At 45.2% G+C, this 14,779-nt stretch overlaps 1 protein-coding gene across 1 annotated transcript in view; it reads right to left on the bottom strand.

Annotated features, from left to right (window-relative positions):
* Positions 1-1,651: 1,651 nt before the first annotated feature.
* Positions 1,652-14,779, bottom strand: part of ARL14EPL (ARF like GTPase 14 effector protein like) — a 39,637-nt gene continuing 26,509 nt past the window's right edge. The window contains exons 3-6 of the mRNA XM_040444275.1: positions 9,860-10,459; positions 8,220-8,334; positions 6,152-6,291; positions 1,652-2,393 (exon numbers count right to left, since the gene is read on the bottom strand). Of these exons, the coding sequence (XP_040300209.1) occupies positions 2,171-2,393; positions 6,152-6,291; positions 8,220-8,312 (456 nt within the window). The 5' untranslated portion in view covers positions 8,313-8,334; positions 9,860-10,459 and the 3' untranslated portion in view covers positions 1,652-2,170. The remainder of the gene's footprint in view (positions 2,394-6,151; positions 6,292-8,219; positions 8,335-9,859; positions 10,460-14,779) is intronic.

The raw sequence follows: 14,779 nt of genomic DNA, 5'->3' as shown, positions 1-14,779 counted from the left end.
AAACAGCTCCCCCCACTCCTTTGGCAGGTGGCTGGTGAGCATTTCAAAGGATCAGACCTGGGTCACTGGGTTTCACGCCTTCTTCACAGGATGGTGACGGTTCAAGGTGATGAAGTGGATGCACTTAGCATCACGTGTGGCTCACAAATGTTAAGTAGAGGCTCAGTAAAAGGGAGTTGAATCTGGAAAACCCAGGAAATTATGTGGAAAACAGAGTAAGTTCTCAGGCCACGTACACAGGAATACAATAGTCATAGCATAACTTTTAGGATTTTTGTTAATTTAGTCCCAAAACATACTGTCAAGTAACAAGTCGAGAATCATTCGGAAACTTCCCTGGCACATGTGCTTGGGACATTGATAAAGAAGGAAAAATAAACCCTGAAAACTCTTGTTTATAACATTTCAAGTTTATTCTAAAATCAAATACTAATTTTTTTTTATTTATTTATTTTTGAGAGATAGAGACAGAGTGTGAGTGGGAGAGGGGCAGAGAGAGAGGGAGACACAGAATCTGAAGCAGGCTCCAGGCTCCGAGCTGTCAGCACAGAGCCCGATGCGGGGTTCAAACTCACAGACCGTGAGATCATGACCTGAGCTGAAGTTGGACACAACCGACTGAGCCACCCAGGCGCCCCGATTCTAAATCTTTTTTAAAAAAATTATACATTACTCTATTTAAAGGCTTCCATATATTATATAGTTCATATAACTTGACTTAATGGTTCTGCAGGTGAAATGCACACACCAGCAGCATCACCTTGGACATGAGAATTCTTGAGCCCTGCCCCAGACCTAAGGCATCCAAAACTCTTGGTGAGGGACAGCAAAATCAATGATGTAAATGTCTTCCAGGTGGTTCTGTTGCACTCTGAAGTATGAGACCCCTGACTTAGGGTAAACAGGATTCTGTTACAAAAGCATAGGATTCTTTACAAAAGCAGACCCAGGGGCGCCTGGGTGGCTCCGTCAGTTAAGCATCTGACTCTTGATTTTTCAGGTCATGATCTCATGGTTCACGGGATGGAGCCCCGCCTTGGGCTCCATGCTGAGCTTGGAACCTGCTTGAGATTCTCTCTCTTCCTCTTTCTCTCTTTTTCCCTCTGCCCCTCCCCCACCCATGCTCTTTCTCCCAAATAAAAAGGAATTAATTAAAAAAATAAAAGCAAATCCAAAGAAGGCTCAGCTCAAAGGTCTGTATAACCTTCTACAATGTATCAGAATTGAAAAAAATCACATCATCTACCTAGTCAACTAACCTACAACAACACACTTTTACATAACTTGTTTCCTCCTTTTGAATAATCTTGAAATACTGATCCTGAATTGCAAAGAAAAAGTCAACCACTGGCATGTAGGATACTGTCATCCCAATTTCTCAATTTTGCAAATAAAATACAAATTTTTCAGGGGCACCTGGGTGGCGCAGTCGGTTAAGTGTCCGACTTCAGCCAGGTCACGATCTCACGGTCCGTGAGTTCGAGCCCCGCGTCGGGCTCTGGGCTGATGGCTCGGAGCCTGGAGCCTGTTTCCGATTCTGTGTCTCCCTCTCTCTCTGCCCCTCCCCCGTTCATGCTCTGTCTCTCTCTGTCCCAAAAATAAATAAACGTTGAAAAAAAAATTAAAAAAAAATACAAATTTTTCATAAAAATACTGCCAGGTATTACCAAATTTAATTTTAATGTTATCAACATATTAATAAAAAACAAGACAATACAGTGCAAAGTCACAGGGTGTGGGGGTGTATTTTTAATTCAAGAAGCGAGTCGGACTTGGAACTTGTGTGTAAGGTTGGAAGGGTAGCTAGCTCTTACAAACTTATGATTGTATGTTCTCTGTAAGGAGAGCTCTCAGCTACAGAGTTCTGAACATCTTAAAACTACATCTTCTCAGGTACCAGTAAAGACGAAAGACATTTCTGACTTGAGGGCAGAGACGGAGGTGTTCGGGCGAGGCGATGCTGAGACCATGCACTGTCACCCTTTGGTCACAAGTGAAGGCATTGGAGCGACTGCCCATTCTACATTGTTCTACAGTTTCAGAGAACATGAACCTTCAGCATCTTCTCCCAGCATTTCCCCCAAGCCCTAAAATCCACCCACGAGAAAGAGGTTGGCTTCACTGTCAAGAAGAAACAGAAAGAAACAAAGCTGTTCCCAGGGAACAGCTCCTAGTCAGGAACGGGGTATGGCAGTGTGCTGACCACCTCCCCAGATTCGGTGACAATGGCATCATAGACCCACCGACGGTTGCACCGGCACTCAGGCCCACACTTGTTGGAGTTGCACTTGGGACAAGGGTAGAAGCAGCCCAGACAATTCTTCTCCAGGCAATCGCACAGATCGGCGTCGTTACAGATCAGCCGGCCACTTTTGTCGTACTTCTTCCTGACCCTGCCGAGAAAGCAGACGACAGTCCCAGTTTCCTCAGCACGGAGAATGAAGGACTATGCAGCTCACTTCAAAAATACAGCCCGTCTGGGACGCCTGGGTGGCGCAGTCGGTTAAGCGTCCGACTTCAGCCAGGTCACGATCTCGCGGTCCGGGAGTTCGAGCCCCGCGTCGGGCTCTGGGCTGATGGCTCGGAGCCTGGAGCCTGTTTCCGATTCTGTGTCTCCCTCTCTCTCTGCCCCTCCCCCGTTCATGCTCTGTCTCTCTCTGTCCCAAAAATAAATTTAAAAAAAAAAAAAAAAACCGTTGAAAAAAAAAAACAGACCCAGTCTATTCTGAGCAAATGTCATCCTCAAGATTACCCAGCCACGCTCCAGAATGTGATATGGCAGCGGTGTTTGGGGAAATTCAGCCAACATGCCACGGATTCCCAACACGGCCAGGCTAGTCACTTCGTTTTCCCAGCATGCCGGGGAACAGAATATTCCACCGAAGCAAATGAGAAAAAACAGCTGAATAAAAGCTTCTTCCTACGAATGCCCCCAATTTTTCTTCAAAACTGTAATCATCCTTGATGAAGTTTTCCCTGAAAAATTGCACTCTTTTTTTCTTTCTATAAAAAAAAAAACAAAACAAAACACTAGAGGGAGGGGCACCTGGGTGGCTCAGTCGGTTGAGCATCTGACTCTTGGTTTCTGCTCAGGCCATGATCTCACAGTTGGTGAGTTCGAGCCCCCCGTCGGGCTCTGGGTTGACAGCGTAGAGCCTGCTTGGGATTCTCTCTCTCTCTCCCCCTCTCTCTGCCTGCCCCTCTCCCACTTGCGCATGCACACGCACTCTCTGTCAAAATATATAAACTTTTTTTTAAAGCACTACAGTGAATACAGTTATATTTTTAATAACTCGAGATAAATGTTAGAACTGTGCATTACTACGCCATCATCATTTAGAAGAAAGACACACACGCGCACTAACAGTCCTTTGCTACCTAACAGTCTCCAGGTACCCTTGCTTCCCTTCCTTTCTGATTTTGTTTCTTACCCAGTGTGGAAGGAGAGAAAGCAGGTGATCAAGGTGGTAGGATCCGTCGTGAGCTAAGTGAAGGCAATTAGTTCTGCACCCGAGGCCAGCAGCGGAGCCCACACCCGGCTCTAAGTGCCCACACTTTCTCTGTCAGCCCCCGCAACACGTCCAGGAGGCAAAAGCTTCCACAAGAATTCTGCCACCCTCTCCAAACAGAGCCCTTCTGAAATAAACCCTTCAAAAGTGAGCCGCATGAAAGCCTCCGTGTGACAAAAGTGCCTCTATATAGCTTGTATCCCTTATTAACAATTGGAAGTAAAAAATTAACAAGGGCTGTGCCCTAAGCTGGTGTGGTGAGACTGTCCGCTTTTCTGCTCCCTTTATCCTCAAACAGGCACAGAATCTCCTCTCTTCCGGTTCAGCTGAGTAACGCGGTTCCTTCTTCCTCCCTCTCCTAACAAAGCAGGGGAGGCTGGGGATCACTATGGAAACTTGCTGCCCGATTTTCTCACTTTATCAGGAATACCTTCCAAAGAGGATTTACATCTGAAGCTCTTTGTCTGTGGGATGCACAGACCACCCCCTCCCATGTCCACCAGGAAATTCAGGCGCCAGCAGACCAGGAGATTTAAAATCTAATCTCAGTCAGTTAAGAGTCTGACTTTGGCTCAGGTCATGATCTCACGGTCCGTGGGTTCGAGTCCCATATTGAGCTCTGTGCTAATAGCTCAGAGCCTGGAGCCTGCTTCAGATTCTGTGTCTCCCTTCTCTCTTTGCCCCTCCCCTACTCATGCTCTCTCTCTCTCTCTTTCAAAACTAAACATTAAAAAATAAATTAATAAAAAAAAAATCCAATATGGAAACCGTGGTCATGAAGCCACCAGAGAGCACATACCAGATCTTGTCCTTGTCACCTTGCCTTAATCCAAAAATATTCCTTTGCCTTCACTCTGATACCAACACACAGATTTTATAGTTTCCTGTCCATCTGATGCTTTCTTTTATAAAACTCTCAACTATCAGACATACAAAAGTGTGCAAAACAGGGGTGCCAGGCTGGCTCAGTTAGAAGAGCTCTTGATCTTGGGGTCATGAGTTTGAGCCCCATGTTGGGTGGCAAAGATTATTTTAAATGTTTATATATTTATTTTTTGAGAGAGAGCATGCGAGCACATGCGTGAGCCAGGGCAGGACAGAGAGAGACAGGGAGAAAGAGAATCTCAGGAAGGCTCCACACTCAGCACAGAGTCTAATGTGGGGCTTGATTCCACAAACCATGAGATCATGACCTGAGCTAAAATCAAGACTTGGATGCTTAACTGACTGAGCCACCCAGGCGCCCAATGGGATTACTTTTAAATAAATAAATGAACTTAAAAAATAAAGTGTGCAAAACATAAATGCACAGGTAAAGAAGAAGAATAAACCAAATCTCCACTTGCCCACTGCCCAGCTTGATAAAAGGGTATTATGGTACTGAGGTCTTCTCCATGGCCCGCCCACAACATCCTTCAACCCCGCCCTCCAAGAGGAACCACAGCTTTAAGTAATAACAATCCCTTGGGGTCTTGAGTTGGCTCAGTCAGTACAGTATGCAATTCTTGATCTTGGGGTCGTGACTTCAAGCCCCACATTGGGCATCTGGGGCACCTGGGTGGCTCAGTCGCTTCGGTGTCCGACTTCGGCTCAGATCCTGATCTCATGGCTCGTGAGTTTGACTGCCATGTTGGGCTCCGTGCAGACAGCTCAGAGTCTGGAGCCTACTTCAGATTCCCTCTCTCTCTCTCTTTCTGCCCCTTCCCCGATCACTCTCTGTCTCTCTCTCTCTCAAAAATAAATAAACAGTAAAAAAAATTAAGGGGCCCTGGGTGGCTCAGTTGATTAAGTGTCCAACTTCAGCTCAGGTCATGATTTCACGGTTTGTGGGTTCGAGCCCGGCACTCAGAGCCTAGAGCCTCCTTAGGATTCCGTGTTTCCTTCTCTCTCTGCCCCTCCCGCACTCGTGCTCTATCTCTCAAACATAAATAAGTGTTAAAAAAGATTTAACATAAAAAAACAAAATTCATCAACATTGGTATTGTCAGACTAAATGCTGCCTCTCTCTGGAACCTCTCTGCTGTACTGATGAGCTTCTGTATCCTGAATGTTCATTAGCCTTTTCTTCATTGTTTGCTTCATTTCTCTCTTTAGATGTTTATCTTTTTCTTATTGACTTATCTTAACTCTGGATACTGACCTTCCAAATTATAAATAACTTCTCCTATCCTGTGGTTTGTCTTTCACTATTTTTAAGGCGTATTTTAATGGACATAAATTTTTAAGTTTTCAAAAAAATTTTAATGTTTATTTTTGAGAGAGAGGGAGAGGGAGACACAGAATCCGAAGCAGGCTCCAGGCTCCGAGCCATCAGCACAAGGCCTGACGTGGGGCTTGAACTCCCCAACCGTGAGACCATGACCTGAGCCAAAGCTGGACCCTACATCTTTCTTACTTTTAATCATCTTTCTTACTAAAGCTATTACTCTAATCCAAGGGTTTCTGGTACCTTTAAAAAACGGATTACTAGTCTGGGATTATTGTCTATTTCTTGAAGTTGCTAACTTCCAAATACATGGGGCAATACTGCACTTGAGAAAAGATATTTTTAAAACATAAAGAAGAGGCAATCTTTGCTTTGTCCAGGAGAATTCAGGCATGTTACAATCCCGCAAATCAAATACAATAAATCATGATCTTACTTGTATTTTACAGAAAAATACTCATTCATCTTTGACATCCGAGCTTTCTTTTTCTGCTGCCTTGTTTCAGGATTAAAGTCCGCTACCTGTGGTCCCGGGTTTTGAAACGCCAAGCATTTTAACTGCCGCTCTATCTGTTGCTGCGAAACAAATAAAATGTATTAGTAGTAAGAATTTGAGAGTTGTTTTATGTTGTATCAAAATAAACTTCTGCCATAATATCATGAAAGCACAGATGTTTTACCCAGAGAAAGAAACAGTTTTATTTGATTAAGTCTCTAAAGATGATGTAAATATCCTCATGTGTAAATTTCCTCACGTTAGGTCATTCTTTCTGAATGAAGAAATCCACAGTAAAAAACTCATATAATTAAAAAAGGAAAACCACAGAAAACAACCCAGCAGGAACAGAATTCCTCTTACACCTGGAAAATACCAATTGGCTTCTCAAATCTGATGGGGATGAAAGTCAGAATTAGCATTTTATGGAGGGAAAGAAAAAGGGAAGAGAGCCCTTCTGCAACTCTTGGCTGCAGAAACTCAAGGTGAAGGGTCTCAAACCACAATGGGACCCCAAAGTGCACACAGCCCCATCCCCCACCCACCCCCCCCCACCCCCGCCCTCTGTGTTCTGGAATGTTTTACAACAATCATGTTGTTAGATCACTTCGAGGCAGTGTGCACCCACCTGAAGGGTCCACTCTCAGTAAGAGCCAGATTTGAGGAAGAAAATCTTCCTCGCATGGCTTTCTAGAGTGTTAGTGGATATTTTCAAAAGACTCCATCTGGGGACATTTACAGATGGAAAAGAAATGGAGCTCAATTGAGAAAGACAAGGAACAAAGATGCTTCTTTGATAAATCCTGACACCTTATTTCAAAAATGTGGCACATAGGTCACCAGGGAAGGGAATGCTCTTCTGAAGGATTTCAGAAGAATATAATCTCATTGGCCCCAAAACACACAGGCTGTCATACAGAAATGAAATACCACACCTGGAAACAAAAGGGAAACTTTCAAAGTGTGAATTTCAACGTAACAAGTCAGTAACAACTTCAGCCTTGTCTGCAGTTGATTTAGCTTATAATAATAGTCCAGTTTGTCTAAAATAATATAAATATGTTCCTTTAAATTTTCTGGGTTATTTTTTAAGTTTATTTATTTACTAGTTTGAGAGAAAGGAGAGAGCACAAGCAGGGGAAGAGCAGAGAGAGAGGGAGAAGGAGAGGGAGAGGGAAAGGGAGAGGTAGAGAGAGAGAGAGAGAGAGAGAGAGAGAGAGAATCCCAAGCAGACACAACATGGTAAGTGCACAGCCTGCCACAGGGCTTGAATACACAAACCACGAGGTCATGACCTGAGCCAAAGTTGGATGCTTAACCCACTGAGCCACCCAGGTGCCCCATGTTTCTTTAAATTTTCATTTTGGTGTGTGTGTATGGGTTTGTTTTACAAACTAGACCGTATGAAACAATTCTGTATTTAGGTATGGCTGTGAAATAAAGACAACTTCATATCGTCTACTGTCATTGTCAGTTCCATTACAAAAGTGTAAGAACACAGACACGAGACCAAGTTCAAACCTTGGCCACTTGTCAGGGGTGTGCACTGAACAAGCTCCCACCTCTCTAAGCCTCACTGATTCCCTTTGCAAAACGGGGTCACGGTAGTATCCTGTGATACAAGTTTGATGAATTAATATCTACCAAGTTTTAGAATCATGACCAGCAGGTAATAGGGGGCAAAAAAAACCCTTAGGGCTTGTTAAATAAAAACACTGGACTATAGTCTCTGCAAATATTTTTCTCCAAGGGGCAGGATTTTATTGCACAGAACACTGGGTTGTAAATCAAGGGAGGTGAGTGGCAGAGAGGAGGTACGTGAAGTGAGACCAGCCCCTCAGAGAGCAGAAAGAAATGGGGGAAAAGCCCCACCCGTATGGAGGAGCAGAGAACCTTCCTGTGAAATCCTGACGGGACCCACCTTCCACCCAAGACCAGGCTCACCTCCGAGATCCCCGAGCTGAGACCTCTCCAAATACCATGAAACCCAAATATCCACTTGCCATACCAGCTGCTTTTGTCCGATCTGACAGTCTTTCTCAGGAGAGCTTTGACCTGTGTGTCCCTCTTGCGTGACACTCTTCTCTGATTGTTCATTCATTTCCAATCACTAAGCGAAGGAACTGGGACCGAAAGAGAACACATTAGTATGATACATCTCCGGTAACCTAATCCTGGGACTTTCTGGCTCTCTCTCTATATCCTTCTTTCTTTCAAAGCCAGGTTTCCTGCAAAAGCCATCCACTTTCCTGGCTTCTTTTTTTACCCGTCACTCCAAAATCCCATATCTGCCTCCCCCCAGACCACCTGACCAATGCTTTTCTCTGCCGGGAGTTCCATGAACAAATCACACCTAACTGGTAACCATTCTTAGCATCACAGACTTCGCTGGAGCAGACCACCCTGGGACCATCCACTTCTCTCTCTCACTCTCTTTTTAAATGTTTATTTTATTTTTGAGAGTGAGCAAGAGAGCGTGAGCAGAGGAGGGGCAGAGAGAGAGAGAGAGAGAGAGAGAGGGAGAGAGAGAGAATCTTAAGCAGGCTCCTTGCTGTCAGCACAGAGCCTGATGCGGGGCTCGAACTCAGGAACCGTGAGATCATGACCTGAGCCAAAACCAAGAGTCGGATGCTAAACCCAGTGAGCCACCCAGGCACCCCACTTCTCTTTAAGAGTCTGCATTCCCAGAGCCCCATTGTTTCCCCCATTACACGTAATCCCTTGACAAAAAGTAAGACACGTGAATGTCATATGTCCCCAGTAACATTGTGAAAATCCCATCCGCTCTTGTGGGTTCAGTGTCACCTCTTTGCACAGATAGTTCCTCAGGGTGCTCTAAAAGCCCTGGCTTCCTCACTCAAGTTTTCTGACACATTTCTAGTACAATATGGGCAAAAGGGAAGGCATCCGGTGTCCATAAAACCCAGCTGCTAACATGCCTGCAATTTGCTGTGAAATACTTGGTTGTATACACAGGGTGCCGTTTATGGATGCATGACTTAGGTGAGGTCAACATGGGATGCTAATCGCAAATTGCATATCTCAGGCTGCTCTGCAGTGTTCTCTCTCAGAAAGGACCAGGGCTCCCACAGCCCTGCGGGTTGTCTTACCTCTCATCCACTGCTGGGACTGTCTACAGGGGTGCTGTTTCTACCCAAGAAGCCTGACTTATGCTTTACCAAGGTCCCTGGGGGCATTTGGCACCACAGGCTTGCTGCTTGCCAGCTGGATCTATCAGCGTATCTGCATTCTCCCAGGTCTAAGTCATAGACCTTCCACTCTTCTGTATCCCGCACTCTCCAGTTCCCCATAGTAGGTCAGGAAGTTGAGTTTTCTTTCCCTAACAATTGATTTTCCTTTTCTTTTTTTTTTAACGTTTATTTATTTTTGAGACAGAGAGAGACAGAGCATGAACGGGGGAGGGGCAGAGAGAGAGGGAGACACAGAATCGGAAGCAGGCTCCAGGCTCTGAGCCATCAGCCCAGAGCCCGACGCGGGGCTCGAACTCACCGACCGAGAGATCGTGACCTGACCTGAAGTCGGACACTTAACCGACTGAGCCACCCAGGCGCCCCTGATTTTCCTTTTCATTCTCTATCAGGTGGAATCCACCCTACAGATAGCGGTCTTAGTATTAATGGTACTTACCTTTGACCGGGACAGCTTTAACGTTTGCGTCACCGTGACGAAACCCCAGCCCAGGCTTCTTCCTGACTCTTGAAACTGACCTCCTTTTTCCCAGAGTTTTTACTTCAGAAAACTCATTGTTATAAATTCTTTCTCTGTCCCATTGACATGTAAATCTTCTCGGAGCCTCCAGCCAGTTTTACAACCCAGGAATGTCTTGCTCAAAGATTAGGAGGCATCCCTTTGAAATGCAATCAGCCAGGAAGATGGCACCTGTGTTTGCGTTTGCCAGTCTCTGTGGGAAGGTAGAGCCTAACTTGCTAATTGGTGGGTGCCAATTAGCAAACACAGGTGGCTTAATCACGGAGAAAACCATTTGCAAACTCAAGGTGCTCGACACATCTCCTGGATCAGCCTCTGTCAAGCCCTCCAGTTGTTTCCTTCTGCCTTTTGGGTCACGCTGAGTTCACACTGAGTTCTGGCTTCTCTCCCCTGTCATCACGGTCTTGAACCAAGTCTTGCCTGTTTACCTGTGTCCCGTGCAATTTTTCCGTTGACAGTCTCACATGCAGTGTCACTTGTGATCAGCCAAACACTCATGCGGAGTATTTTCCAATTCATCTGAAGTTAAAATCACACGGAGCTATTTTAAAAATTGTAAATTTCCTGAAGAAGGAGGACTTAGAACCACGTCCCTTCTGACCTCCATGTCTACTTCCTAATTAAGATCTTTCCAGCTTATCTTTTTTCACAAAGTTTTGTTTATTTAAAAAAAATTGTTTTAATGTGTATTTATTTTTGAGAGAGAGAGAGAGAGTGCACAAACAAGGGAGAGACAGAGGAGACAGGGAGTCACAGCATCTGAAGCAGGCTCCAGGCTCCGAGCTGTTAGCACAGAGCCCGACACCAGGCTTGAACTCACGAACTGTGAGGTCATGACCTGAGCCGAAGTTGGACCCTTAGCCAACGAAGCCACCAGGCACCTCTCAAATTTTTGTTTAAACTCCAGTTTGTTAACATATAGTGTAGTATTGGTTTCAGGAGTAGAATTTAGTGATTCATCACTTACATATAACACCCAGTGCTCATCCCAACAAGTATCGTCCTTAGTGGCCGTCACCCATTTAGCCCATCCCCCCCCATTCCTCCATCAACCCCCAGTTTGTTCTGTATAGTTAAGACTCTCTTACGGTTTGCTTCTCTTTCTCTCTCTCTCTCTCTTCTTTTTTCCCTCCCTTATGTTCAATTCCACATGTGAGTGAAATCTCCAGCTTACCTCTTAACTCTGGCAAAAGACCCTGAGAGCAAAGCAGCCCCTACGGGAACCCAACTACCGGCTCAAGCAATTAGGTCTGGCCTGAGCCAGCAAGACCCCAAGTGACTGATCCCAAGACAAAGATACACCTGACCTACACTGCCCACCTGTGGAGACCCACCCATCTCTGTCCCACATTTCCCTTATAAAAACCTACAAGTATTTCTAGCACTTCGGAGACAATCTTTGAGATCTTTCCGGTGTTGGCCTTGCTGAAATAAATTCCTTTCCTGTTTCACCATCCCTCCTCTCTCTGCCTTTGGATTTTGTGAACCGTGAACAGCAGAACCTCATCCGTTTGGCTCTTGCACCCCTGGCTCCCAGTTACACTTTCAAGTTCCAGACCTACTGGGCTTGCAATTTGCAAAGCAGAATCCTGGTAATCTGTATAATTAATGAGCCCTGCAGGTGAATCATACCCTTAAACTCCCCTTAAACAACAACAACAAGTAGGTGTTAGTTTTCTCCAACCAGTCTTGCCGTGTGATCCTAAAACTACTGTCTGTATTTTCTTCCCACCCTCAATTCATCCAAACCATTGTGGTTGTGATAATATTGTCCTAAGTCCGATATTTCTTTATCTCATTCCTATTATAAGACTTTGATGAGTTCCCACAATAACACCCCACAAGCCCACCATAGCAGAGAAGGTCGGTCCCAACTACCCCCAACGCACCCATGTCTACACTCGACTCCCCGCACACCCCCATTCAGGGCTGAGCCTGCCTGATCTCACCATTCCCAGTAACAAACAAACCTGTCACCTCCCACCTAACTCGGCACTTAACCTTTGAACTCTGGTCTCTGCTCCAAGAAGGCTCCAGAAACCTCCCCTGACCTCTCTAGTCCCTGCAGGCTTGGGATCTCTTTGGTGCTTCCTGAAGAAAATCTCTCCTCCCCAAACCCCCCACTCCCCACCAAGGGACCCTAAACCCTCTACCCTCTTCATGTAACAAGTTTTCCTCCTCATGGGAATAAATACGAGCTCATGATTATCCTTGCAAGCTAGAATTTTTCCTGAAAAGGCATCCGTGTAACTGCAATGAGAGAAATGAATATCTTCTGTAAATCCTCTGCCTGAGAGCCTTTTATTTAAGTGCTTTGTGAAATACACTTTTCCACAAATAGATTGGGGGTGGGGATAGGGGGACTTGCTTCTTCATATTACAAACAAAGCAAAAGGAAATTATGATACAATATCCCTGGGGACTGAAGTTTAATTGGATTCTATTATAAGCCCAAAATATCTGTCCCGGGAAAAGTAATAAAAGTGTTCAGAATTCCCCCTTTTTTTTTCCCCGCTGCTTGGTTTTCCCAAGGCAGGGGCTCTTGACCTTGCATGAGTAAAGAATACAGTACATATTTATTCCCACTAAACCTCTAACTGAAATTCCGGCATTTCCTTCTATTACAACGCAGCCAACAAATAATAATAGTGTTAGCAGTACTGTGACTTTCTTGCCACTGAAAACACAGATGTTTTCATCACCCGTTAAAATTGCTGTCGACCCGTCAAAATGTTATTTACACTTACCCCTTCTTTAAAATGATGGTAGTTCTTGGCCCGCTGCTAGAATGTATTTGATAGGTGAATAATGAAACACACATACTGCTATCACAAATTGTTTTTAACATTTTGATAAGTGTCTTTCAGTGTGATTGCTCTCCTTTGTAACCTCACAGATCTTATTTCATATGATTAAAAACATCAGTCTAGGGGCACCTGGCTGGCTCAGTCAGAGGAACATGGTACTCCTGATCTTGGGGTTGTGAGTTCGAGCACCACGCTGGATGTTGAGATTACGTAAATAACAACAACAACAAAATTTTTAAATATAATTTTAAAAAAACATAAAAATTCATCCTAAACAAACGAACATTCTGGAAATTGTCCATAGATCTAACCCCGTTGGCCGAAAGGGGTCCAGGACACAAAAATCAGATTTAAAACCCTTGCACAGAGGCGGGAAGACCCACTGCCACCACCTCTGCTGATCCTGGAGTTGAAAAACAACAGCTCCAGGCTGTAGAAGAGGCTCATAGGGCTGGAAGCAATGTGGCATGTCCTAGGCTATCGCACTGAATGGAACGCAAAGAGAACATCGATTTAACAAACTCTGTGTTCAGTCCTCACATTACATCAAATTGCATATGAAAGACCCCAAATATGATCTAGCTCAAAAAGAAGAGGCTCCCAAGGGAGCAGAGACTCCCAGAGCAGGGGTCCTCCAGGTGTGGCCAAGGATGGGGCTTTGAGCCCGAATGAAAATCAACTGACTCAATTTATTTTTAAATGAGAGAGAGAGGGAGACAGAGAATCCCAAGCAGGCTCTGCACGGTCCACAAGTGCAGAGTCCGATGCAGGGATCGAACTCACAAACTGTGAGATCATGACCCGAGCTAAAATCAAGAGTTGGATGCTGAACATACCGAGCCACCCAGGCGCGCCCCCAGAACACTGGGTAGTTTAGCAGACATTTTTATTCATAGCAAGACGGTCTTCCTGGAGAAGGCAGTTCACTGATAGGCATGCTGGCATAAGCTCTAATTCGCTGTGATTGAGGACCTTGAGAAAACTGGAGTTCTTTTTTTTTTTTTTTAATTTTTTTTTTCAACGTTTATTTATTTTTGGGACAGAGAGAGACAGAGCATGAACGGGGGAGGGGCAGAGAGAGAGGGAGACACAGAATCGGAAACAGGCTCCAGGCTCCGAGCCATCAGCCCAGAGCCCGACGCGGGGCTCGAACTCACGGACCGTGAGATCGTGACCTGGCTGAAGTCGGACGCTTAACCGACTGCGCCACCCAGGCGCCCCGAGAAAACTGGAGTTCTACTGGGTCTTCAGCTCTGGAAGAGGTCTTACACCTTTCTTTACCTAGCGCCTACTGCTCCATACGTACCCCCTGAATATTAGGCTAGTGGATGCCAATTATTAGAGACCTACTAAGCGCCAGGCACTTAGACTACTTCATTCAATTCCACGACTGTGAACTAGATGTTACGTCTATCTTTCAGATGACCAAACTGAGGCCCAGAAAGATCCTTTTGGCCCCACAGGTACAAGTAGGCTACATGAGTCTGAAACCCAGATCTCTTTGGCCCCCAAAACTAAGCTTTTCTCAGGATGTTACACAGCTTTAAGATTTGTTTTATGGGCACCTGGGTGGCTCTGTTGGTCAAGCCTCTGACTCTTGATTTCGGCTCGGGGCATGATCTCGAGAACCTCAAGATCAAGCCTCTTGTTGGGTTCCATGCTGACAGCGTGGAATCTGCTTGGGATGCTCTTTCTCTGCCCCTCCTCTACTCACGCACACTTTCTCTCTCTCTCTCTCTCAAAATAAATAAATAAACTTAAAAATATGTATTTGTTTTAATGATGACCACCATTTCTACACAGGACATTGCAGAGGGAGGGGATGTTGTTGTCCTTTTCAAAAGAAGGTATGGAGAAGGACTGAGGGAGGATGCACTTTAGATAACCTCAAGTTTGCCCTCACATCTCAAAGGGTGTGCTGGGAAAAGACTTCCACCTGAGGCACATGAGCCACATCTGATTTCAGGATGGGATTCAGAAGTCCGCATAAAAGAGAAAGCCAGGGGCGCCTGGGTGGCGCAGTCGGTTAAGC

Source organism: Herpailurus yagouaroundi, unplaced genomic scaffold (genome assembly GCF_014898765.1).
Source record: "Herpailurus yagouaroundi ecotype Mexico unplaced genomic scaffold, PumYag 192, whole genome shotgun sequence".
NCBI lineage: Eukaryota > Metazoa > Chordata > Mammalia > Carnivora > Felidae > Herpailurus > Herpailurus yagouaroundi.
The sequence above is the reverse complement of the archived record's forward strand: the minus strand, read 5'-3'. Positions and strand labels throughout refer to the sequence as shown.